Genomic DNA, 27,986 nt, shown 5'->3' with positions numbered 1-27,986 from the left:
TTGTAAATCAGAATAGATAAGGCAGCAAGCTTGATAGAGGTAATATTTCACATGTTTAAAGGTCCTGGGATATAACTGGTGGCATTCTAGTCAGCACACAACAGTTGATATTGTATCACATTCTGATATAATTATATCTAATCTACATGTCAAACACACAACTGTCATCATATTCTAAAAATCTTAAATTGTAATGTTTTGATAAGTAAAAGTATATAAAAGGCTAAAACATGTAATAAAAGAGCTGTCCATAGACAGAACGCTCCATTTATCTCAGTGCTGAATAGTAAAGTTGAAACCAAGTCTAAAAGGGAAATAACTGTGTGAAAATGGCTTTGAAGGTTACCTGTCCAAAAGAGGACCATAACATTGTAAAATTAGATTTGGAAAAAAAATAACAAGAGGGCCATGATGGCCCTGAGGTCGCTCACCTGTATATAGGCCCCCCCCCCACCCCGGGCCAATTTTTACCCAAGGGCTTTTATTTGTTTATTTGAACAGACTTGGTAGACACCCATAAGAAGATGTTTCATGCTAAACATCTAATTTCTAGCTCATTGGGTTTTTTAAAAGAAGATTTTAAAAGTTTTTACTATACACATATAGTTAAAAACAATGACACCCCTGGGGCAGGGCCAGTTTTGACCCCCGGGCTTTTATTTGAACAAACTTTGTAGATATTTACTAAAAGATGTTTCATGCTCAATATCTAAACTCTAGCTATTTGGGTTTTTTCAAAGAAGTTTTTTAAGTTTTTGCTATACACATATAAGGAAAATCAATGACCCCCCCCACCCGGGCGGGGCCAGTTTTGACCCCAGGGCTTTTATTTGAACATACTTGGCAGACACCCATTAGAACATGTTTCATGCTAAATATCTTAGCTCTAGCTCTTTGAGTTCTTTAAGAGAAGATTTTTTAAGTTTTTACTATATGCATATAGGGAAAATCAATGACCACCTGGGGCGGGGCCAATTTTGACCCAAGGGCTTTTATTTGAACAAACTTGGTAGACACTTATTAGAAGATGTTTCATGCTAAATATCTTAGCTCTAGCTCTTTGGGTTCTTTAAAAGAAGATTTTTAAAGTTTTTACTATATGCATATAGGGAAAATCTATGACCCCCTGGGGCGGGGTCAATTTTGACCCCAGGGCTTTTATTTGAACAAACTTGGTAGACATTCACTAGAAGATGTTTCATGCCAAATATCTAAGCTCTAGCTCTTATGGTTCTTTAAAAGAAGATTTTTTAAGTTTTTACTATATGCATATACTGGGAAAATCAATGACCCCCCCGGGGTGGGGCCAATTTTGACCACAGGGCTTTTATTTGAACAAACTTGGTAGACACTCACTAGAAGATGTTTCATGCTTAATATCTTAGCTCTAGCTCTTTGGGTTCTTTAAAAGAAGATTTTTTAAGTTTTTACTATATGCATATAGGGAAAATCAATGACCCCCTGGGGCGGGGCCAATTTTGACCCCAGGGCTTTTATTTGAACAAACTTGGTAGACACTCACTAGAAGATGTTTCATGCTTAATACCTTAGCTCTAGCTCTTACGGTTCTTTAAAAGAAGATTTTTTAAGTTTTTACTATATGCATATAGGGAAAATCAATGACCCCCCGGGGCGGGGCCAATTTTGACCCCAGGGCTTTTATTTGAACAAACTTGGTAGACACTCACTAGAAGATGTTTCATGCCAAATATCTTAGCTCTAGCTCTTTGGGTTCTTTAAAAGAAGATTTTTTAAGTTTTTACTATATGCATATAGGGAAAATCAATGACCCCCTGGGACGGGGCCAATTTTGACCCCAGGGCTTTTATTTGAACAAACTTGGTAGACACTCACTAGAAGATGTTTCATGCCAAATATCTAAGCTCTAGCTCTTGGGGTTGTTTAAAAGAAGATATTTAAAGATTTTTCTTTCGCTTGCCATGGCAACCAGAGTTCTGCATGGAATTAAATTCTTTGAACAATTTTTAAAGGTGACCACCAAAGGAACATTCCTGTGAAGTTTGGATGAAATTGGCTCAGTGGTTTATGAGGAGATGTCATTTAAAGCAAAAGTTTACGGACGACGGACGGACGCCGGACGCCGGACGAAAAGCGATCACAAAAGCTCACCCTGTCACTTTGTGACAGGTGAGCTAAAAATATAAAATTCAGTTGAAAAATTGGCACAACCTTTGCAAAAAATAAATTTTCTGCTCTTTTGAAAATGTGTACCATTTTGACACTGTGAACATATAGTCAAAATTTGAAGTGCGAATACCTTTGGTAGTTTCTAAGAAATGGACCTTAATAAAACGGTAAACCATACCAATGTCAACAAGAGGCTCATGACAATAGCTCCTTTATTTTTTTTAAAAAGGTTGAGCTAAGAAATAATTTACTTTTAATGTATCTACAATCAATTATTACAACTGCTATCTTGTTTTATGAAATCTGTACCACAGAACTAGCATGAAGAGACATCCATGTGATGTGATAGACAAAAATATACCATTTATGTATCTTACATGAATTTAAAATATGTCCCCTGCCGACATATGAGATTTCTTTAATTTTAAAATAGTAAATTTAAGCATATTCAACAATCATGCATTTTAGGATTAAAAAGGTTATGAACTTAAGATTTCTGTAAAGTAAACATGCATGTGATTTCAAAGGAAAATACATTTTTTTCTTCCAAAATATTTATCTACCTGTAAGAAAATACCATATGCATGTATAATAATTGAGTGAGGAAAATTTTGTAAAATACCAAGTATAATTAAGTCTTGCATGCATCAGGAGTATTTGGACATGGAATTAGGTAAAATATGAATAATATGGTACAGCAGTAATATGTATATACTAAGGTGTTATTATTAACGTTTTCATATACATATTTATTAAATTCAGCAGGTATAAATAGTCATTACATTATTTTCTATGTTAAATTAGCACATACAGCAAAAAATACTGGCATTTCATTGTAAAAACATGCTGTTAGTTTATTCATATATACACATATATATAAACAGTGAGTAGACCACAATGCATTAGGATGTCACATGACTCCAGTACAAGCCAAATAGAATCTTACTGCTTCAAAGTTAGGATTCAGAGAGTTTGACTCAGAGGTGATATGAGCTGTATGCATGTTTCCCTGTACGAAGAGAAAAAGACATAGAAAATACATGTGAATTATAAAAGAAACAGATACACTCCAATATATCACTATATATACAACATCACAGAACCTTTGTATCCTCACAAACCCTTATATGGAGATTTGCATGTCAATTATCTTATTTTACCTTTAAAGTGCAGTCAAAAGCACAGAAATCTGCTGTATTTTTGTTTGTAATTTAAATATCTACTCATAGACATTCGTGATATTGTAATGAAGGCAATAAAAGCTAAAAACAAATGATGAGCAAGTAATTTTTTTTGCAATGTGAAAATAAACAATTTGTACATATTTTTCAACAATGCAAGTTATGCAAGAAACTCCATATAGGTGTCATCTGTATAGAAAGGTTCTGCGAACACTAAACAATTATACCAACGTAACATGTCATGCAAATAAAGCAATGTCAACTACAAATACATACAAATGAAACATACAAGAACATCATGATGCATGAAAAGCTTATAAGATCACTAAGTTAAACAAAACGCTGGAACTCTGGCAAACAACTGGCAAACAATTGACAACATATACCTCAATACACAGACAAAATATTGCCACAATGCTCTCAGCTAAACATTTCTATAAATAATAAAGAGTTGAAGTGGAGGATTATATAATATCTAACTAGCAACACAAATGTTTAAACCATTGACAAAACTGCAAAATACACATCAATTCCTGGACGGACTGGCAAGAAACATTGAAAAGAAGAAACTACTTAGTTTGTAAGGAAAACCAATTTCAGACCTGTTTCTGACAAGCATTCATTAAATATCTAAGAGATTTACTTAATTAAACAGCCTTTTCTCCACGCTGAACTTGTTTAAAGGTAGAATATATTTGTGTTCAGAAAAGATACAGTTACTGTAACAAGACCAGTGCATCACTGAATCATACATGTGAACTTTTTTTGATGATCAAGTGGGAGATTTTTCTTCAAAAAGAGAGAGATTTTAGAATTTGCAATAAACAAAGAAGGATGTTCTGACATCAAAAAGAGGGAGATTTCTTTAATTTGTGAAAATACCCCTTATTTTAAGAAAAAATCTTTGAAAATATGACTGCAGAAAGTGGGAGTCTCCCGCTAAAAGTGGGAGAGTTCACATTTATGCTGAATTCTAAAGCCATTATAACAGAGAGAAATGTTTCCTGTATTTGGAATCTCTGGCAAACCCTTATCCTTTAAATTTGTTTTATTTACATTATTGCTTCATATTATTACCTGACTTCAATTTTTCATATGTATTTTTTTTTCATTTGAATTTACATAGTATTGTTTGAGTTTTTAAGGTTATAGTATTGAGATGTCACGATGAAACAATGTCTGAAGTAAGATTGTTACATAGTTAGAAAACTAGTCTGCAGTAAGGAATAAACCAACTGTTATAAATTGATCTTATTGTTGTGTGTACTAGACATGGCCGGCATTTTCTTATCCCATTTGATCACCATTAAAGACTTTGTTAACTGCTATATTATGTCAATGTACAAGTAAAGTCTGACAACCAGTTTAGGAAGATTCTTACTACAGGTGCCTCCATCATCATCTAACTTTTTTCTATATCTAATTATAACAAGCATGGTAAAAAATATACATAGGCAAGGTACAGAATGATTCTCACTAGCTATATACAGGGTATATATATATTTCCATAACCAAAACTTGCACTATGTCTAAAGAAATCAGTTTTAAACTACAAGCATTGTTTAAAAACTGAATCTTAGAACATTGGTGCATATATATCCCATAACACTTTTTTTCATATTCACTGTGAAAGTAAGATGTGAAATCATTAATATTTTTATTCAGTCAATAACATACATTTAATAATAATTAAAACAATTTATGAAAGAAAAGAAATACATCACAGTGAAATGAACAGGTAAACTAATATGCCATTAACCATAACAGGGTTGTATACAAAAGGCTATGGTACAGAAATGTGGGGATTTGAATGATGTGTTAGGCTTACCTCATCCTCCTCTATTGAGCTGTCAGTTCCAGCCCTAAACAGACCGGGAACCCGCGGAGAACGGATCTCCGTGTAAAATGAATCCTATATAAACATGCAGTACTACAGTATTATTGATATAATTAAAAATTAATATACACAAACACATGCTACCTGAAATCAAACTAAAAAATAGGTAAAATTGTTCTAATTCTAACAATATCAACAACAGTGATAGATGAAGAAAAAACCCAGGCCGCCAAAGCTTATAAAACTTGTGTTTAACTAATGTAAAGAGATTCCTGTCTGATTGGTTGTTTTAAATTTTCAAATTCAAAAATAGACCAATCAAATCATGGTTTAGATATTTGGGTGTAAATCTCCATCACAAACCAAGGACGGTGTATAATCTATGACATATAAACAAACTATAGCAGTCTCTAAAACAGTGAACAATTCTAAAACAATCAAATATTGCAAATATTATTGGGATGCATAAATTGTGACCTTACTTACCAATTTAGACAGCTAAGTAAATTAAATGTATCACAGATTAGTCATTTGACTAATATACTTGATTCACTTTAAAAGTTATTATTTTATTCATACTATGAAAATGCCATAGAATATTTTTCTATATAGAAGGTTCCCCTCATCTATTTTTCATAAATATTACAGATATTGTAAATGCATTTCCTGTACAAGTTATTCTTGTTATTGCAGTATCAATCAATTATATTGATTAATTTCTGTGAAAACATCTTGTTTGGATAATTGACACTAATCTTAACTGTGAATTAACCTTTAAAACCTACAACTTAAATGCTTTTCTTGGTGATATATTTTATATCTGGATATTTTGTCCAATATAATTGTGGACTACATATCAAAACATTTGACCATAACTTTTTTTCTGTAGAATACTACGTGTTTAACCTTTTTAAAAATTCTGAAGTATGATTGTATGAGAGATAATACATGCAACGTAACTGAATAATTTATATCTAATAGCAAAAACATGCTAAAAGGAAAACCTTGAATGTACACTAATATAATAATATCAATCATTTCTTCACATGATGCATTGATTTATTTATTTACTGGCATTAAATGCAATGGGAAATTACTGGAATAAAAATATGTGACCTTAACATGTCTTACATGTTGTAATAAAGTTCTATGCTGAATTTCCATTCATAAAATACGGATGTTCTATTTATACTGAATATGTATTTCTTAATTGTCATATAAAACTCACTGGAAAAAAGTCAATGTCATAATCTAATGGTAGAATGATAATGTTCCTTCAGTAGCATATTGTGAATATTTTAATGTGTTAGAAAAATTATGTTCTTTATAACTGACTTTCAATTTAAGATAAAACTTGCTAGTTGACAGTAGGGTGACTATTTGGTATTTGTTTTTCACTATTCTATTGCCACAGTCTAGTAGAGAATTTCTTGCCAACACTTCACACCCCACTCTGTAGCTATGGTAACCATTAAGCTTTATCATATGAAGCACATGCATTGTGGTATATATTATATTTTAATGTATAGTTACCATGATGTAATTATGACATATATAAATACCTACCATAGAAGCTGATGGGTGTAATGTTGCAGCTCCAGTGCCTCCTAGGACTTTAGGAAGGGCTATCTCACTCACACGTCTTCTGGAAGCCTGAAATAGTTCACCAATTAATATCATTACTTAAATGATAATAATAATAATAAAAAAAAAGCAATTTGGAATGAAAACATGTTCACATTCAAAATTCAAGCTCTTACTTTATCAATTTTCATTAAGGTTAACATTGCTAGCAATTTATCAATTTAAAAAAAAAAATTCCCAAACTGCTCTGACACGGAGACATTTTGATGAAAATCAATTCAAGGTAACAGAAAATGTGATTAAATATTGATCTTGTTTTCTTGATATTTCAAGATATGGCCTGTGTCAAGAACGATTAAAATCAAAATTGAGAAAATTCTAAGCATGTTTTGTTTTCTTTCATCAAAAGTGAATGTTTCAATGGCAAATGAAACTCCTTAGTTTATTATATAATCTAGTAACCTATTTCAGCTTTATAATGTTTTGTATAAAAAAAGAAATAACAATATATTTTCTACAGAATATAAGTACAAATATACTGTCATGCTACATACCAATTTAAGAAATTAAATAAATAGAATAAAAATTGATATAAAAAAATAATTTACTGAATCAAATGTTTAATGGATATATAAAAGATTCAAAATAGTATTTAAAAGTTATTGTAAAACTAACTACACTATATTTTGTACAGAGGAACATCCCTGTTGCTGTTAGAGAGGTTAAATTTAATGTTGTGAAGTCTTACTTTGGGAGGAATTGATACAGTAACATACTGATATTGTTAACAGGTTATTTTTCTATAGAGGGCTACTCTACAGGGGTTACCCTGTATGCTTTATTAGTCCCCTACCGGTTTACCGGAGGGGACTTTAGGTTTACCCTCCGTCCGTATGTCCGTCAGTCTACAAAACTGGATCCCGCGATAACGCAAAAAGTACTGAAAATATTTTAATGAAACTTGATATATGGATTTATTATATACCTATAAATTTTCTCGCTAAAATACACGCAAATATTGAAGCGCAAATACGCTTCAGCGGATAGAAATTTCCGTATTATGTTAGTGACAAATACGGTACCATATATGGAAGTGCCGGACTATTTTTGACGTTGGTTCCGATCTTAGCCTTGTATAACGTTGCATTTGGAAACGGGAACCAAAATTATTAAAGGCGTGGCCAGTTTGCAAGAATTACGTATTCATCCGTCAGTCATGAATTTATTTCTTGACAAATGCATTTCATTTTCTGAATAAAACGAAAAGGTATATAATAAAAGGAAAATTATGTTATAGTAGCTTTCTGAGACTATGTATTTTTCTACTCGCAACATTGGAAAATTGATATCTCGCTCGACCTTCGGTCTCGCGAGATATCAATTTTCCACCGCTGCTCGTAGAAAAATACAAAGCATCAGAAAGCTACTACAACATAATATTCCGTATAGATGGCAGTATGTAGATTATGCACGTCTTTTTCTTTTCTTCCTATGTTGAAAATTTTGGTTGCTATGGCAATAAATAGACTGAAAATATGGCAAATTTTACACATAACCTGGATCCCGCGATAACGCAAAAAGTACTGAAAATATTTTTATGAAACTTGATATATGGATAGATGGCAGTATGGAGATTATGCACGCCTTTTTCTTTTCTTCCTATGTTGAAAATTCTGGTTGCTATGGCAACAAATAGACTGAAAATATGGCAAATTTCACACATAACCTGGATCCAGTGATAACACAAAAAGTACTGAAAATATGTTTATGAAACTTGACATATGGGTAGATGGCAGTATGGAAATTATGCACATCCTTTTTTATCTTCCTATGTTGAAAATTCTGGTTGCTATGGCAACAAATAGACTGAATTTCAAGATTTCTGATTCTAGTTTTTAAGTTTTTTCACTATAAGTTCTTTATTTCTTAAGGTATTTTCTTCAAACTTTGAATATAAGTTGGTTGTCATCAACCACATCATATGTGACAAGGTTTACAACTCTAGCACAAAATTTATCAAAATTACCTCCCTTGAACTTAAAATTTTCATGAAAAAAACATTGTTTTTTTTTAATAACTTCTTTTTCTGAATGTATCTACTTCAATATTCATATAAATGTTTCTTATTGTCACTCAACATTTGTGAGTGTTCAATACTCTAGCAAGACTATTTCCAGAATTATGCCCCTTTTGAACTTAGACTTTCTTTTAAGAAATTGGTAATTTTTACTCCAACTTCTTCAATCATGATAGGATTTTAAAAATGTTATATTTTGATAACAGGGATGTTTAAAAAATAACTTTAGAGTGTCCTTCAGTCCGTCTGTCTGTACATAAAAACTGTTTCCTGTGATCACTTTTAAAGAACTTTTTCAACAAATTTACTTAAAATAGGAACCTAAGTGAATGGCCAATGGCCCTTCAGAATGTTGCTTGGGCTCTTACCGGTAGGGGACTTATGGATTGCTTGCAATACTATGATAATTGCTTGTTTACCAAGAGTCGTGGGCATTTCTAAAAATGGACCAGTGACGTGTGATGACGTCACAGGAACAAGCATGGAAATTACCTGGAAATGTTTAACCATTTGTATTCTGCACTGTCATGATCTTTTATGCATCTCTAAAGACTTATTTCCGATTATCTAACTCATTTTATACAGGTACCATTTTGCATTCACATGCATTTTGCTTTTCCTTGAGTTGTGGCTAAAATGTATGTCAACAGTATTGCAAGAATACATTGGTGAAATCTCACTGAACTATCTCAAGTTACCTTACCAATTTATTAAACATCATTATATGACTAGAGCCTCCTATCTTTAGCGATTTAGAGCAAGATTTGATTTATTTATTTGATACTTAAAAGTCCTCAATAAGATCTATAAAGTTTTGTAATCAAACTAAAATTAAACATCAGGGCAACTTTCATTCTGCCTTCAAAATCTTTTATACATTAACAATATTGTAGCAGTAACAATATTGTAGCAGCAATTGCATATGATATATTAATTAAGCAATGTGGTTTTCAAATGTATCCCTATTCCCTTAATTTTGCTTTATAAACCATCATTACTAATTGCAAAAAGACGTAGATAAAACAAATGAATTCAAAATTACATTCAAGTTTGATAATGGATTGATAATAGATATGATGACGCCGGCGACCCAGTGTTAGTTTATATTTCAATTAATAGATCAGTGAGACTTTCAGTGGGCCCAATTTTGGCGCGAAATTAAGTCAACCTGTTCCAAACACCGGAAACCAGTAGGTTGTTGTTGTTGTCTAAAAATGTGAACAAACCCTACAAATGGCCAAATGATTTGATAATTACAATATTTACAACTTTTTAACAACAAATTATGATAAATACTGTATTAACTTCCCAAATACATTTTTAACCATCATGATTTTAACCCACCCCAACTCAAGGAAAACCCACGACTTAAGGGAAAGCAGCCATACTGTATCTTGTTATAACAGACTCTATTTTATAAATAAATTGTCAATATCATTTAATAACAGATATTTGTTGATATATAAAATGATGTAATTTGTCACTCTCTCAATTGGTACTACATTAACTGTAACAATTGTAAAATGAGTTAACATTTTATTTATAAAAAGCAGTACTTGAGGTAAATCTAGATAATCTTGTAAAAAACCTGAAAATCTGCTTTAAAGATCATTAAAACTTGTTGAATTCATTATAGATTATAAGAAAAAAGAAATTAGTACCTTTCATATAAATTCATTAATTAAAATAATCTACATATTCTTAGATAGGCAAAATATTTAAGCATTAGAGCATAATAAAAGCAAATTTAACTCTATATAATGCATTATTTGGAAGCATTAAAAGTAATTAAGCATCATAGCAATAAGACAGATTTAACCCCTGTATCAACTGAACATATATACAGTTAAACTTTGTTTGCTCGAAAGCAGTGCTCGAATACCTCCCCAGTCCCGGCAAATTTCCTATTTAATATATATATTGTTCTACCTCAATCTCTCGAACAAATTTGCACAGGCCCTTCGAGTTTGAACAAAGTTTGACTGTAATAGGTTCCCTATATTTAGAATTAGACCCGTCCACATTTTCAATTCAAATAGGGGTTTCAATACTGAAAACCCTAAAACTGGATAACCAATACTAAACAAGTCTGATCTGACTTCACAGGTATGTACACTGGATTTTCTGTGTACTGGTGTCACAGAATCTATTAAACTGTGTCTGTATAAAAGATCTATTATGACAATGGACATGATATGTATAAACATATCTTATCAACAAAATTATTATGTTTAATTGAACATGATCACACATTTTTGGGACACATAACAAGAAACGAAAATCTGTGCAAGAGACTGGCACTAATGCACAAAATTGAGAATCCCAGAAAGTAACCCATTAGAGTGCTATAGTGAATCTCACTAACATTTAACACAGAATGACACTATTTTCCAGTGAGTCAACAATCAGTGCGCCACATATCTAACACTTTACACAAGTCACAGACCACAATCTGCTCATGCACATCAACAAACCTAGACCCAACAAGTAAAACATGAACTTCAGGTGTGTGAGAAGCCTGTAGGACACACTCATCTAGCATTTTACACAATGTCAACTAACAGTGACTATTTAAAACATAATTGTTTAAATGGACCACAGTCTGTATCAACCATAAGAGATATACACAATTTCAATCACCACTAAATGTATAGCTCTGACACAAAAGATTAGCTTTACAATAAAATATCTTACTGAATCTACCCTTTGCAAGCTATGTTTGCTTAAAATTATGTGAATCAAAATGCCCTTACAGAAATTGTTAAAGGGTAAAAGCAAGGAAAATGCAATTATAAATTTGTATAAGAGAACAAGATTGCATTTGAGAAAAATGCTATGCCACCGCATTAATACAACTCTAAATAGTAGTGTAGGAACATATTTTTTTTGTTTCTATACAATTGAAGATTGTCATAATGCATATCTAATTCTTATTATCAGATTAGTGGTTAAATCTATTGTTAACTCAATAAAAGATCAGAGTAGGAATATATCAATGCACTTGAGTCTAGTGAATTTGGTGGTGAAGGTCATATTTCACACAGCCTAAAATTTCATGACTGCATCAAAGGACAACATGTAATACACTTTGTCAAAATCTAGGTCAGCTGATATCAAAGTTCACTTTTAATTTTGACACTAGAGGCAAAATTTGAACAACTTTGGTAGAGTACCTATAGATGATATCATTTAACAAATACTAAAGCTCTAAGCCTTGTACCTTCACACAATAAATTTTTTTTTATTTTTTACTATATGTATATTATTGAAAATCAATGACCCCGGGGCGGGGGCAATTTTGACCCCAGGGCTATTATTTGAACATTCTTGCTAGAGGTTCACTTCACAATGTTTCATGCAAAGTATCTAACCTCTAGCATTTGTCAATTGCTAGAAGAAATTTTTTTAAAGTTTTTACTATAAGTTTTTACTATGTAAATATGAGGAAAATCAATGACCCCCGGGGTCGGGCCGATTTTGACCCCAGGGCTTTAATTTGAACAATCTGGGTAGAGGTCTATCAGAAAATGCCTTATGCAAAATATCTAAGCTCTAGGCCTTTTGGGTCTTTACAAGAAGGTATTTTAAATTTTTACTATATGTACATATAGTGAAAATCCATGACCCCTGGGGCAGGGCTGATTTTGACCCCAGGGTTATAATTTGAACAATATTGGTATAGGTCTACCAGACAATGCCTTATGCAAAATATCTAAGCTCTAGGCCTATGGGTCTTTACAAAAAGGTATTTTAAGTTTTTACTACATGTACATATAGTGAAAATCAATGACCCCGGGGCGGGGCAGATTTTGACCCCAGGGCTATAATTTGAACAATCTTGGTAGAGGTCTACCAGACAATGCCTTATGCAAAATATCTAAGCTCTAGGCCTTTTGGGTCTTTACAAGAAGATTTTTAAATTTATTCTTATAATTCCTTTTGGTTGCCATGGCAACCAGATTTCTGCATGGAATTAAATTCTTTGAACAACTTTGGAAGCCCTTCACCCAAGGATCAATCCTGCCAAGTTTGGTTGAAATTGGACTAATGGTTTTTCACAAGAAGATTTTTTAAGTTCACTATATAATCTATATAACACACACACACACAAACAAACGAACAAACAAACACACACACACACACACACACAGGTGAATCGCTATATGCCACCGCATCGCAGATGCTGCGGTGGCATAAAAAAACAAATTATGTTACCTTATATGTATGCTTGCATGCGTCAGAATTTAGAAAAGCTCTATGATAATCTTGTAATGTGATGTTAAAAAGTTATGACTAGAAATGTGTCATCATGCCACGGATGCCCCCGCATGCAGCCAAAATTTCAGATGTTATAATATTTAGTTCCAAATTTGTTTGCACAAATTATTTTTTTCATTTGCAGTTCAAAGCCTTTAAAACTTTTCAATGTTAACACAAACCATTTTCATACAATGTTCAAAGCACTGAAATTATTCAGTCTTAACCTTTTGAAAATAGCATATTTCATATTTGTAGCCAAAATAATGGCTACATACATTTCCACAAAAGTATGATTGCTGAAACTGAAAGTTCAAAATTTTTCCAACATTCAAGAAAGATAAGTTTGTCCAAAATCATTGAACCACGACCAAATTCAAACTTAAACTGCTTATTCTTAAGATGTATCTATATTATTTTCAAAGTGAAAGGGACATAACTCTGCCAAAAAATCATCAAACCATGACCAAATTCCAACTTGACCTGCCCATTCCTTTGACATATCCATATGTCAAATTTGAGTTGAATATGTAACACAATTGGGTAGATAATGAACAGAAACTGTAAATTTCATATTATTTTCAAAGTGAAAGGGGCTTTACTCCCCCAAAAATCATTGAACCATGACCAAATTCGAATTTGGCCTGGGCATTCCAAAAACATATCCATATGACAAATTTGAGTTGAATGTGTTGTACCGGTGGGGAGATAATAAACAGAAACTGAAAATTTCATATTATTTTCAAAGTGAAAGGTGCATAACTCTGCCAAAAATCATTAAACCATTACCAAATTTGAACTTGACCTGCGCATTCCTTTGACATATCCATATGTCAAGTTTGAGTTGAATGTGTTGTACCCTTGGGGAAACTGAAAATTTCATATTATTTTCAAAGTGAAAGGGGCATAACTCTGCCAAAAATCATCGAACCATGACCAAATTCGAACTTGACCTGTATTTTATCATGACATATCCATATGTCAAATTTTAGTTGAATGTGTAGTCCCGTTGGGGAAATAATGAACGGAAACTGAAAATTTCATATTATTTTAAAGTAAAAGGGGCATAACACTGCCAAAAATCATCGAACCATGACCAAATTCGAACTTGACCTGTATTTTCTCATGACATATCCATATGTCAAATTTGAGTTGAATTTGTACAACCATTACTAAGATAAGGAACGAAAACTAATGATGACGGAATGACGGAAGGACGGAACAGGGTAACACTATATGCCCCGGCCATTACATGGCGGGGGCATAATAAAATAAAGAAGGACTATCACAGGTAAAGCAAAGCTTGACTACTCTCAGCACAAGAGTCATATTGAGTCTTGCAAAGGGGAGTAAGGACTCAATTTTTTACATCTACAAATGAAAACTTATTTCAGAGTTATGGGTCTTGTTCAGCATTTGAAAATAGTGACCTTACAGGTGTAAACATTTCAAATAAACATCTTTTATAATTCATGCACAAATTTCTGCAAAAACTTAACCAAATGTTATGTTATATGTTGGTAAGCATGACAGCTTCTTTGAATATTTGAGCTAGAAATAGATGTAAAAGCTACATGTACTATAATGTGTATACAACAAAGATCACAATGTTAACAAATAGACCTAAGGAAGAAAAAAAAATGATGTTAATTGTTTATAAAGTAAGTGACTACAATTAGACACATTCAGACTACACTTCCATACAGTGTACCTTCAGTAGCTTAATTGCTTTAGCTGTTGATGGGGTCATAGGATTCAAAGTTGGGGCCCCTTGTGGGGATAACTGGAGTAAAATATATACAATGATCAGTTCATTATGAAATATGTGCAAACAATAGTAATACTGCTATAATATATTCAAACAATATGGGAATCAAGTACAAGTAATGTTCCTTTGTCAACATGTAGCATGTAGTAAATGTTGATGGTGCAGCATTTATAAGACATTTAAACAATATTGCTGTGTTCATGCAACTGAAGCACTTCCATAAAAGCCGACAAGTTCTGGCGCTTAAATTATCACTGTTCAATAATTGCTATCAATCTTGTCAAATTCATGAATCTGATGAAATTTTTGTTTGTTTGATTGGGTTTTATGTCACACCAACACAGAAAAGGTCATACGGCGACGTTCCAGCTTTACTGCAGGAGGAAGACCTCAGATGCCCTTCCGTGCATTATTTCAGGCACAAACGGGTACCTGAGTAGAACCACTGATGTTCTGTAAGCTAGCTGGATAGCTTCCTCACATGAAAGAATCCAAAGTCCCTGTCAGGATATCTGATGAAATGACAAGTAGATCAAGTTCCTTACACCTTTCTTAAGCAAGTCTGCCTATATAAATAAATGTTTATCAATCACATTTCTAGCACAAGTTCATAATTGCCAATACACATCAAACGGTATACAAAAGGTAAATAATGATTTTATTATTTATCAAACAAGGGGGACAACTTACTTTTCCTCCAAACATACTGTTTTGGCAAACAGAGGCAGATCTCCTTGACAACATCTCACCACCTGTAAAATAGAAATAAATACAAGTTTCTTGAAATTTAACTTGTGCAGGACCACCTATGACTACAGTAAAATTCATACTTTTAAACAAATCTTTTTTTTTTTAAACTATTAAAGAGCTAGGCTTAATTGTCTGTTTTGGAACTAGGAAGTCACTACAATTCATCTTTAGCTGTGACCACAACTGTCCATGCTTCAATCACTCAATTTTTTAAGACAAGGTTTGATTGTACTGACATAAAACATACTGTTTCAAATATTTCATCCCATTATAGCAAGTTATGTCTAAAGTCTAATTTCGGTCCCAGCAATTTCTCACATTTCAGACATGAATATTCATTATCATTTTAAACATTAATATCTGTCAAAATATTTCTATTGAAAAGTGTACTATCTCTTGGTATACAAAAAACTGATAACATCTATTCATACAAAAAAGAGATAAGATCTATTCAAATAGCAATTTTTTGTAGTTATTACCATATTTGTGAGAATGAGGTATATATATGTTATATGTTACGTGTTCTATATATCTTATATATAGAAAGAGAGAGAGACATGACTTGTACAAACCTGGCAAATCAATGGTTGACGGTGCCAGAGATCTACTGTCTTGTAATAATTTCCTGAAATAAATAACAAAATTACATAAACTATTTTAAATGCTATCTTTGAAATCAAAAGCATAAATAATCATGTTTCTATCTTAACCATTAAAACATTTCTAGTTATCAATGCCTTTCAATTTCTGCCCTAGACAGAGATAATTCAATATAAGATTTTCAATAGACAGTCAATATATAGAATACAAAACATGACCAGAAAGTATAAGAAAAATGTTTTTTTTAAAAATATGGAAACCTATTTTCTCTCATATTTATATAATCATAAAAGTTTTAAAGTTTTCATGTTAAAGGACACATCCTCCTATGGTTTTGAATACTGTCTATGATCAATTGATGGAATTTTGGTATAAAAAATAATGTAAGAACAAAGTTGTCAACAGCTACATGTCAGATACATGGAAGTCATTATTGCTGTTAGATTCAGGGATTATTCAGAGTGTTATTAGCTGGACAAATATTCTCCCATTTCATGACAGTAAGGTCAAGGCATTTAATTTGTTCTTTAATGGTAATGACCAGCTAGTTCAAATATTAGACACGTAAAGTTGACAATGGTATCTAATGGGAGAGAAGGGAACTAGTAAATCTAATCTAGGTAATTGGTTATATCAGTAGGATGACGTCTATAAGGATTACAAGTTGCTACATTGTCACATTCATCAGCCGGCAATTCATGCCAGATAATTAATGCCTTCCTTGGTAAATATCTGTGTACTGTATAGAAAATGTGCTAAATATGGAATAAATGTGACAAGTCAGAATATGTAGAGTTCATATCCACTCAAAAAAGCTTTCAATGCAGGAAAAAAAAATATTTCTTGCCACTTTGGAAGCTACCATTATTGTCATTTGGTATATTGCAGTAACATATTTCAAAGAATCTACAATAACAGTCCAAAGCTTCAAAGGGCCAACTTTTTCTTTTGATAAAATCAAGTTAGACAATAATTTTTTTTGAAGTTTACAGGGTCTTTAAAATTAATTCAGCTAAACTATTTAAGCCTCAAATTGCTGGCAGGAAACTGAATATTCCCTTGCAAACCAATGCTGACCATGATAATGATCTGTACTGTCCACTAGTAAGTTGGTTACTTTGAAATTTTCCTTAAAAACAATGTATGTCTAGATTGAATAATGCCATGTCCATTTAATATATTAAGTCCAGTAAGGATTAATAAAGTTATGCTTAAATACATGTAGTGCCATTCAGTCAAACTGCAGACATCAGTAACATGAGCCTCATCAATATTTTTGCTTTTTTAAAAATTAATTTTCATTACACTTAAAGTTTAGTTTTTCTTTTCAAAACAACTTTCCATTATTCATTCAATATATGAAGTTACAACAATGTTGACATACCTAGCTTCCTCTAGCTCTGCATGTTCTCGTTCATGTACCCTTCTAATATTCTCAACATGGTGTACCATTATATCTACAGCTTTACTCATTCTCTTCTCCTATAACATAAATCATTATCACAAATATTCAAGTAAACTCTAAGAACGTTTCAAATTTCCCTTACTGTCAGCTTAAGTTTTAAAATCTATATTATATAACCCATGTAAAATGGTGCAAGGATCATCATATTCAGGAGTTCAGCTAATTCAATCATTTCTTTTCAACATTTAATGAAAATTTCTTCAAACAATCTTCATTATTGATTTGATAAACACTGGTTGAAGCATAAAACATTAGTATGGCATCATATTGTCTTGTGAAAGTCATCAATATTCATTGAGGTTGACAGGAAAGACTATGATGATGATAAAATGCAGACCTGTTGTATAGCACCAAATACTTCTGCTCGACTAGAGACTCGCGCTGTAGACTTCTCTAGTATATCAATATGGTTCTGGATCTTTGTAAGAACTTCTCGTACTTGAGGGTCCGTACAGATCTGGTTGAGAGTCTGTAATACCAAAAATAAACGTTAAAATTTCTTCAAATTTTTCTTGACTAATAATGTAGTCAAACATAATTATATCAAAGGAACACTTTAAAATAAACTGAACATGTAGTCAACAAGTCAACAAAGGTCTCCCTGTTATCCCCATAAAAAGGATTTTTTGTCAATAAGAATTATATTATTCATTGTAAGCTCTTTTTCAATTCTAAAGACTTGAATTTCCTTCTGTTATGCTATGTTCATGTTGTTTTACATTAATAACTTTATAAAGAACAGACAAATTTTTTAGATTCTTCTCAATTTCTGGTTTGGCAGACTCTTAAACAAATGAATTGCTCACAGATAGCAGTTCTGTAATTTCACTTTTTTTGCAATAAAAAATGACTTGGAATATCAAAGAAAGTCATTTGTTAACCATGTTCTTAACAAATGTTATGTCTAAAATTGAACCCAAGATAACATTCACTTGATTTAAAAGAAAATTTCAATTTTGAACGGAAAGTTTGAAACTTTAAGCAATTTAGAGACAGTAAAATGAAGAAATTACTTTACCATAATGGGACATTACCTCTGACAACAATGATAGAAAATCAATCTTAATCTTTCCCAAGTTATGTTTATTACATTTTCTCAAGATTAATAGACACAAGTCTTGCTGCAAATAGTTATACATTAACAATGAAATAAATTCTCCCATTCAAATCTAATAATACTGAATACCATGTGCATAACGTTTTAATCAAAATTGACTATTAAGTATGTCTTAATAGTAAGTTTCATGTGCATATCATTTTAATTAAGCCTGTCCATGGAGAGAAAATATTAAAAACAGGTGGTATAGTTTATATAAACATAGACAAAAACAAGAAGTCTTTCAAAATAAAAATTATAGTGTAAGGGGACATAGGTCTCTGTTTAAATGATAGCCTGTATCACTGATTTGCCTATATGTACATTATTTCTACAAGCCAAAGATTAAGGAAGAAATATGTACATGGGTGTAAGTTAAAAATATTTAACAAGAATTTTTAACAAATACAAAGACAGTTCTAGCAATTTGAATGTTAGTACATCAATGCGTTGTGCTGTCACTAGAACTTACTATTAATAAATGTCTCATATAAGAAACATAAAACAAACTTAAACAATTAAAGAAAGCTACAGCAATTTAAATGTTTGCAGTATAATTGAAGCCAAAATATGTCTTAGTTGCATTCAATAGACGTTTCAATTTTCAGAAAATTTAACATTTTTTTAAAACTTTGACATTAAAGATTTTGTTTTACCTCAAGACCAATACGTAGACCCTGTAATTCTTTGTCCACATTTTGTTCAGCAATATCCCGAGATCGTTCTTGAATTTCAAGACGTTTCTCAAGTGTCTGGGAATCTGTTTTGAAGGCTAGTGAAAGACTGGTGAACTTACTCTGAAACAAAATACAAACAATACTAATATATCATGTTATAAGGTCAGCAAATATTCTTTTCATAAATACCAGTTATTCATTAAAATTGTATCTCAAAATAATATAAATGATGGTTATAGAGGTTGAAAGATTAACAGAAATTTATTTGAAGATGTGTGCCACATGAACATCTGTCCTATTCAACACTCCAGAATGCATCTTATGCCTGGAAATTGGTATCATATGATCTTAGTATGATTGGCAGTTGCTGTGCCGGTTTGTCGGTTTATTCCCTATGATTGTCTTGGAGTGGGACTTTGATCATGGAGGTAATTTTTATTTTGGTGCAGGTTATTCATGAACTTCTTCAATTCACGCACTCTCAGCAACATGTATATTTGTATCATTTGTTTCTGTACTTATTTCCATATTCTCTTCTGTGTCACTATCTATAACTGCCTAGTATATATCAACAGCTGTATCATCTGAATCCCCATGTACCTCATGATGACCTGAATCTGTATGATCTATTTCTGCCATCTCTCTATCATCTACATTTCCTACAATCTATCTTAAAATTAATTCTCTCTTCATTTCCTGTCAAGAGTCTTGGGATTGTGGGTGGGTGTTCCCATATCCAAATGTATGATCTACAACTTTATATCTGATATCCCAGTCTGAATCATCATCATCATCATGATCATCATCATCTTCACATACCAGTTAATGTAATTGTTCTTCTTTCTTCATTTTTTTTCTATAATTATCTTCTCATCTGATTCCTCTTTTCCTGACTTTGGATGGGAAATAAATTGTTTCTGTGTAGTATTTTCCTCTACTCCTGATACTTGAGAAATCCAGGAAAACAAATGGTTTTTCTACTCCTAGATACTTCTGTTCTTACTTTAAAACAGAGGTGTATGATATCACTTCTAGCTTTTTCAATAATCTTGTAAAGTTTTTCTCCAAATTTGTAGGCTATTTAATGTTTTCTTTTAAATTCTCTTACTTTGCATTTAGTATATATTGTTAATTATTTATGATACTTTATGAGATTAACTTTTTGATGTCATTTAGTTGATAGCATCTAGCCATTTAACATGTTAATGTTTCTTTTCAGTAAGCTGTTTAATGAGTTGTAACTTTTCAAAAATGAGATTGTTTTTACAAATGATTATTTATACATTTCATAAACAGGATACATATGTAACTCTATTTTCACCTTTAGTGAATTTAACCTTATTACAACTGAACGATAGTATGATTCAACCTAAGAGATATTTGTACTTAATATGCAAAAGATGATAGTTTTCAAATGAACATTTTTGTTAGTATAGAAGGAAAATTGATATACATCTACATTTACTGTACATCTGTATGCTATGAATAATATAAGTGAAAAGAGAACCAAGATTTCACCAATTCCATTTAAACACTATTCCAACCAAGTTACATTTAAATATACATGTAAGAAATGCAGTACATTGTGAATATTTCATGTAAAATTCAATGAGTTGATGTAAAGACAAGACAATGGGCAAGACAAGACAATGGGCAAGACAAGACAATGGACAAGACAAGACAATGGGCAATACAAAACAATGGGCAAGGCAAGACAATGGGCAAGACAAAACATTGGGCAAGACCAGTTAATGGGCAAGACAAAACAATGGACAAGACAAGACATTTGGCAAGACAAGACAATGGGCAAGACAAGACATTGGGCAAGACAAAACATTGGGCAAGACAAGACATTGGGCAAGACCAGTTAATGGGCAAGACAAGACAATGGGAAAGACAATGAGCAAGACAAGGCAATGGTCAAGACAAGACAATGGGCAAGACAAGACAATGGACAAGACACACATTATTCTTGAAGCTTATTTCTTTCCAGACACAACACTCTATACCCCTATACTAATGTTACGTTCCAAGTTAAATGAACAACAGAACTAAATAAAGCACAAAGCAGGGCATGTAATAAAAACATTACCAGCTTTTACAATCAATCAATACTCAAATTTATTTAAAAAATAAAATCAAATCCACCTAATTTAATTATAAGAAGACCTAAATTCCAATAAGTTTGAATTCAATCAATGAAAGACAAATGGAAACAAAAATTTTATTGAGCCCAGAGTAACTTTTGGAAAAGAAAATATCAATTTATCTATACAATTAATGAAAATACAGAAACTTTCAGCAAAAAAACTCCAAATCAAAAAGCAAGAGAAATCTTCATTTTGTTGACTTCTTGGCATCTAGTAGTCTTACTCGCAAATCATCATGTTTTTGTATTCAGCAATACAACATGAGGAGACTTGGTGTTAAGTTGTTTGCTTCAAGTAATAAAACACTGAAATCCCCCACACCACATATATATTGTTTGAACTACATAATTTACAATAAAGGCATCATAAATTTTCATGAGAGGGAAATAAATATGATAGAGAGTAATTGAAAGACCTAGTTGTGTATATATATTACAGTAACGGGCTATATATATCTTAATACTCCCAATATTGTACAATATCAAACAATCATTCAGAGCTCACTTGAATTCTAAGAATATAATTATATACATTTGTAAGCAGGAGTTTCATTATGATCTGTAAGCTGGTGAAAACATCTTCCGACTGGTAAATTCTTTTTACTTTCTTTTTTTGGCCGATACTTAAATATCCTCGTAATTTAATCTTAAATCAAACTTAATGATACTCCTGACTTTATGTTCAAAAGAATAATTTTTAAGGGTCAGTCAAACAAATTTAAGATTATTGGATAAGCATTTGGATAATTGCATAGTTACCTGAACAATGCTTTTGAGAAGATAATGAAGCAGATAAATGTCAAGGTCACTAAACCATACTAAAAAGTATTCATTAGTGACAAAACAGATCATTTAGTGACAAAACAGATCTTTTTATAAAAGGGAATGTGAATAAATCTTCATCAGATGACAGAAATATTTCCTATTAAGTGAAGTGAGGAAATAATTTGAGACCTTTTTCATCAGCCTCTATCTAATACAATGTAAAAACCATACAAGTTGCTATAGCCTGACACGATCTCATAAATATCAGTGTCTGCCATTATACGGTGACGGGAAATAATAGATCAATGCGTGTTTTAATGAAGTTGCTGCCATTTCTGTGAGGAATCTGATATTCTAAATTTGGCAAATAATTACCTAACAAATGACATAACAGAGATCCAGTCTGTGCTGAAAAAATTATCACTTCATACTTGATCAAATACCAGTCCATGTACTCCTTACAGGAGACAGTTACTAACTGAACTAATTATGTCCCTGGTAATTGTTATTTACTAGGTAGATTAACTTAACTAAGCATGAGACTATCATGAGTCTTTGGCATAAAAACTCTAATGATGTCCATGCAGCATGTATCAAATATTGATCATGATGTAAAGAAATTTAGGATTATATTCTAAACAAATATACTTAATCATTGTACAATACTTTTTTCTATGTGAAAAATGATATATATTCCTTACATACCTCTATTTCCTGGTCAGAGAGTTCTTCAGAACTGAAAAAGATAAATAAAATAAAATTTTAACATAATTAAAGCAATCATAGTTAGCTATTATTCAGGTAAATAGGTTGATGATATCTTTCTGCAAATTGTTTTTATATACCCATATATATTTTATATCTTATATATTTGTATGACACCTGTTATGGCAACACCTCCAGAAACAACCACTACAAACATTATCCAAAGATAAGCCAATCTTCATGATGAAAGTGGTAACAAACAACTTCATTCAAACAAGTGAATTATTGAATTGATATATCCTGCTGTATTACGTTTGGCTTCTTTATACTTAAATAAAATCACACAAAGGCCACAGAAGAGCAGTCAAGCAAAGAAGCTCCTATTGTAAGTAACATCCTTTAAATATAATGGCATTTAAATTTTATTATGACATTGTGTCCTTTGGTAATTCATTAAATACTTTATAAAATTACAAGTACTCAGAATTACAATGGTAGGACTCGAGTGTCGTGAAGCATGCAAATTTATGCTTAAATTAGTCAATTATTTGAACTCAATTAAAAAAGGAAAGATAATTTAAATATCAGCTCTTATTTGACAAGTCATCACATTACTTGTAGTCATTTGATAAACCGGTCACATGACTTGGATATTAGACAAATCAGTCATGTGACTGGTAAATTAAGTTGAATCAGTCATGTGACATGCAGTCATTAAACAAGTCACATGACATGAATATTAGCTGAAAATACCCTGGCAAGTCACATGACTGGTGTATTAGTCAGTCAAATGACATGCACATCAGAAAAGATAAAGACTTGTACATAACACAAATCAGTAAAATGACTATGCACAATAGAGAAATCAGTGTAATTACTATGTACATAGCACGACTCAGTGAAATGACTATGTACATAGGATGATTCAGTCAAATGACTATGTACATTAAGGACGACTCAGTCAAATGACTATGTACATTAAGGACGACTCAGTCAAATGACTATGTACATTAAGGACGACTCAGTCAAATGACTATGTACATTAAGGACGACTCAGTCAAATGACTATGTACATTAAGGACGACTCAGTCAAATGACTATGTACATTAAGGACGACTCGGTCAAATGACTATGTACATTAAGGACGACTCAGTCAAATGTACATTAGATGACTCAAATGACAATGTACATAAGAGAAATCAGTAAAATGACTATGGGCATAAGACAATTTAGTGAAATGACTTCTGTGCATTAGACAATTCAGTCAAATGACATGACAAATAATCATATGTCATGTATATTAGATAAACCAATCACAAAATTTGAAGTTTTTATACAAATCAATTATTGTATGTTATACAACTCAGTCAAAATAACTTGTAGTCGTTAAACAAAACAGTAACGTGAAATACATCAGGTACAACATGCATATTAAAGTGTGAGACAATTATTGTATAAAAATAGACAATTTTGATATTTAATGTATAAGAAAACTAAAGCTACAGGTTATAAAAAATTCTAATTTATCATAAAAACAGTACAGAATATATATCTACTTGTGTATAATGAATGCTAAAACAAGAAACAAATGGAACACATATAGTGTAAGCACTGGTCAGTATATGATAACATCTAGACACAACAATCATCATTGGTTCTCATATAAATAAAATCTGACACTAAAGTGGATTTGTTGCATTATCTTGACAGAAAATCAAAGCTTATCAAGTCAGTACTATCAGACACATGTTATTGTGGTGAATGGGTACAGACACTGTTCATATTAGTAGATGAATATAAGTACCATCAAAACATCTATCAAATTTAGTATAGACCTTTATTATAGGTAGGTAAGATTAATATAAAATAATTTGCAAGATGGGTTTGATGACAGAAATAAAATGCAAGTGCTACAACATGTCATAATAATGAAGTAAACGAAGGAAATAATATGATATGTAACAGTTATTTATATTACAGAATCAACTACAACAGGATCCTTAAGATTTTCCAGAATAATGTGTAGTATTTACTTATTAAATCAGTTACAGAAACTTATTAAAGTCTTCTATTGACAAAAATGTTCCACTTATAATACAAGCACACCATTTCCACAATTTTCTGACACCTTTTTTTCAGAGCCAAAAAATTAATTAAATAATCATTACAAAAGGACACATTATCTGAAAAATGTCTTTTTTGTTTCTTTCTTTTTTTTCAAATGATAATTATATTATATTAAAAAGAATAAAAGAATTAAGTAAGAAATTTTTTCGCTATTATTATTCACCTTATTTCAAAGAAAAACTTAAACATAACAGACATCGAGACTAAAGTTTTGCCACACAAACATTAAGATTTAAGTGTTGACAGACAAACGGACAGACATACAGACTAACACAGACAAGATTTGACCTTACCCTTTGCGAGCCCTAACTGCTTCCATCACAACCTGAGCAAATGCCATTTTTGTCATCTTGTATCACTTTCCTACTTAACTGTTCATACATACGATTTCTTACTTTTATTTTATTATCTCTTAATCCAGTAAATAGGCAGTTTGAAACATAGTAAATCCAAGCTGAATGTCTAAAAAGCATGTAAACTTATACAGTTTGTTGCGGAGATATCAATTTGAATTTATCTTTAATACAAAATGTCCCAGCCTCAAGTTGCACCCATTTTTCCTCCTTTATAAATATTTATTTTACATCTAAATTACCTAATTAAATCTTTTTCCTTATTGTCCGTGTTAAAGTCCCTAATCATACAATCAGGAAATTAGTGAATTAATATGCTTATAAAAGAAACCATCACACTGTATCAGTTATATTTTTCTACAGCAATATCTTGTACAACAGAACTGCCAAGAAGTGTAAATGTTCTGATACTGCGAGAGAGGCCACTGATCAACATTCATAAACCAAATTTTCTATTGCCATTCTGAAATCATTATCGATCTGTTCTCATAAAATAAAACATTTGCCCTATTCATAAACATGGCTATATCATGTTTGAATAGCTGTACATGATAATACTGTACAGGCATTTAACCTTAATTCCATCTTGTTACAGAGCAAATGAATGAGGCAGAAATGTTACAGAAACTCGCTAAGATCAATCATTTATTCAAGAATAAAGGCTAGAGCCTTAATTGACTAAAATGCTGAGCAAGAGTGAAAAAAAAACAAAAAAAACCCAAAAACAATAATAACTGAACAAATTTTTCCACAGAGCCGAGCCTTGAATATGGCACATATTCCTACTTAAAGGATAAAGTTAGCGTAAAATCCCCAAGATGTAAAATGTCACATAAAACACATTTTTCAAAGCTTCCATTATGAACAAATATCAAAATCATCCAAGTTGTAATCAAAGTTTGTAATGAATAATTCCTTGTTTGAAAAAAATCAATACTGTATTTTCCATTCTCTATATTAACTACTTAATGTGATTTTAATCCTAATCATTGTGTATTAAATTCAAGTTGACACATAAAGCATTAAACAAAAATCTTAACAAAAATCAGCTGTCCTTCCAATACCGAGGCATCACTAACACTATTTTAAAACTGAATAAAATTTACAACCGGTAATGTGAACAAGGTAAAAATTTTAGTGTTCAAAATTAGCCTGATTTATTACCATGTAATAAATTTTTGTTGTGTGTATTTTATCCACCCACGATAGGAAACTCAACAACTTGTTAACTATGACATTGGTTTAGAGGTACGATAAATACAACATATTAAGAGGCTGTTTTACCAATTAAAACAACTGAAGGCTTTAAAACATTCACTTGACAACTTTATAACATTTCATTTCACAACTTAAACACTTATAATAATAATCTCAAATTGCTTTCATCTAAAATATCACTCATTCAAACAAACTTATAAGAAAAGATACATCCATTTATTGGCACAACTCAGACACTGCAGATTATTTATTAAGATTTGATAATCCGAGTTTTAAAGAAATTGAGAAACTTTGAGATCCGGTTATCACATGGGAATAAATTCAATGTTGTATGAAAGTGAATGGAGAGAGAAAATAATTAATACAAAAAACAGCATCCTGTAGAAACAATATCACACACATATCTAACTTATAAATTGCCTTAATTTACTTTGAGAGAAGAAACAGAAAATTGACAGTACTGATCCAAATCCATCCTCGCAAATTCTTGTTAACAACGTCACAGTACGATTCCTAGATAGGTAATTACAGTACAATCTGGATCAATAACAGAACTTCTCTAATAATAAAGTTTCATCAAGATCAGCCTATATCTGTACACATACAAAACTTGTCATACAACTGCATACAACTGTTCCTTGGCACAACATTGATACAGCAAACATTTAACAATTTTAAACTCACAATCTTATCTGTTTCATTTAACAACTAATCCTATAAAGTCATTATGTAATCCCTTTAAAATGTTTTAATTAAAACAGGTAAATGAAATCTTGACTTTAAAAAGAATTCTCCAAATGTCACATGACTGTTATTGAATATATTAAGGTATAGTCTAAGTATGTACCAAGGATGAACTTACTGTAGAAGTTGTTAAAATTGGTTAGTGCCTTTCATATCGCATAACAACTTGATGTCAACACAACAATTTACACTTTTCTTTTTAAAAATCATCTCTACATGAATTTTTATAGATGAAAAAAGGTTATTTATTTTGCAAGAACACAGAGTGCCGATGTACAAGTAATAACATTTTACTGTGCAAGGTATTGCAAAACAACAATCCAGTTACTATTACACAATGTGGACATGCAGAATATTATGTGGAAATTGGCTGCACAGTGGGTACCTTGTATTCCCACTGAAGGAAATAGACACTATACATTTTAGTAATATATTTATATCGGAATGCCTTAACTACTGTTATTCAATGTTTCATTTTGTATAAT

General features: G+C 31.6%; 1 protein-coding gene across 16 annotated transcripts in view; it reads right to left on the bottom strand.

Moving 5' to 3' along the window:
- LOC132750697 (inositol 1,4,5-triphosphate receptor associated 1-like) overlaps positions 1-27,986 on the bottom strand; it is a 90,539-nt gene that overhangs the window by 5,528 nt on the left and 57,025 nt on the right. For 5 of the 16 annotated variants that reach the window (XM_060740710.1, XM_060740723.1, XM_060740722.1 and 2 more), the window contains 10 exons: positions 23,060-23,090; positions 19,420-19,560; positions 18,005-18,136; positions 17,587-17,684; positions 16,175-16,227; positions 15,543-15,604; positions 14,796-14,867; positions 6,733-6,819; positions 5,158-5,241; positions 3,095-3,157 (listed from right to left, as the gene is read on the bottom strand). In XM_060740710.1, coding sequence (XP_060596693.1) covers positions 3,095-3,157; positions 5,158-5,241; positions 6,733-6,819; positions 14,796-14,867; positions 15,543-15,604; positions 16,175-16,227; positions 17,587-17,684; positions 18,005-18,136; positions 19,420-19,560; positions 23,060-23,090 — 823 coding nt within the window. Of the gene's footprint in view, positions 1-3,094; positions 3,158-3,715; positions 3,764-5,157; positions 5,242-5,652; positions 5,665-6,732; positions 6,820-14,795; positions 14,868-15,542; positions 15,605-16,174; positions 16,228-17,586; positions 17,685-18,004; positions 18,137-19,419; positions 19,561-23,059; positions 23,091-25,479; positions 25,819-27,986 lie in introns of those variants that run through there. The other 11 variants (XM_060740726.1, XM_060740713.1, XM_060740711.1 and 8 more) reach the window with 11 other exon arrangements.

This window comes from Ruditapes philippinarum, unplaced genomic scaffold, assembly GCF_026571515.1.
Source record: "Ruditapes philippinarum isolate M1 unplaced genomic scaffold, ASM2657151v2 ctg1423_1_1_1_1, whole genome shotgun sequence".
NCBI lineage: Eukaryota > Metazoa > Mollusca > Bivalvia > Venerida > Veneridae > Ruditapes > Ruditapes philippinarum.
The sequence above is the reverse complement of the archived record's forward strand: the minus strand, read 5'-3'. Positions and strand labels throughout refer to the sequence as shown.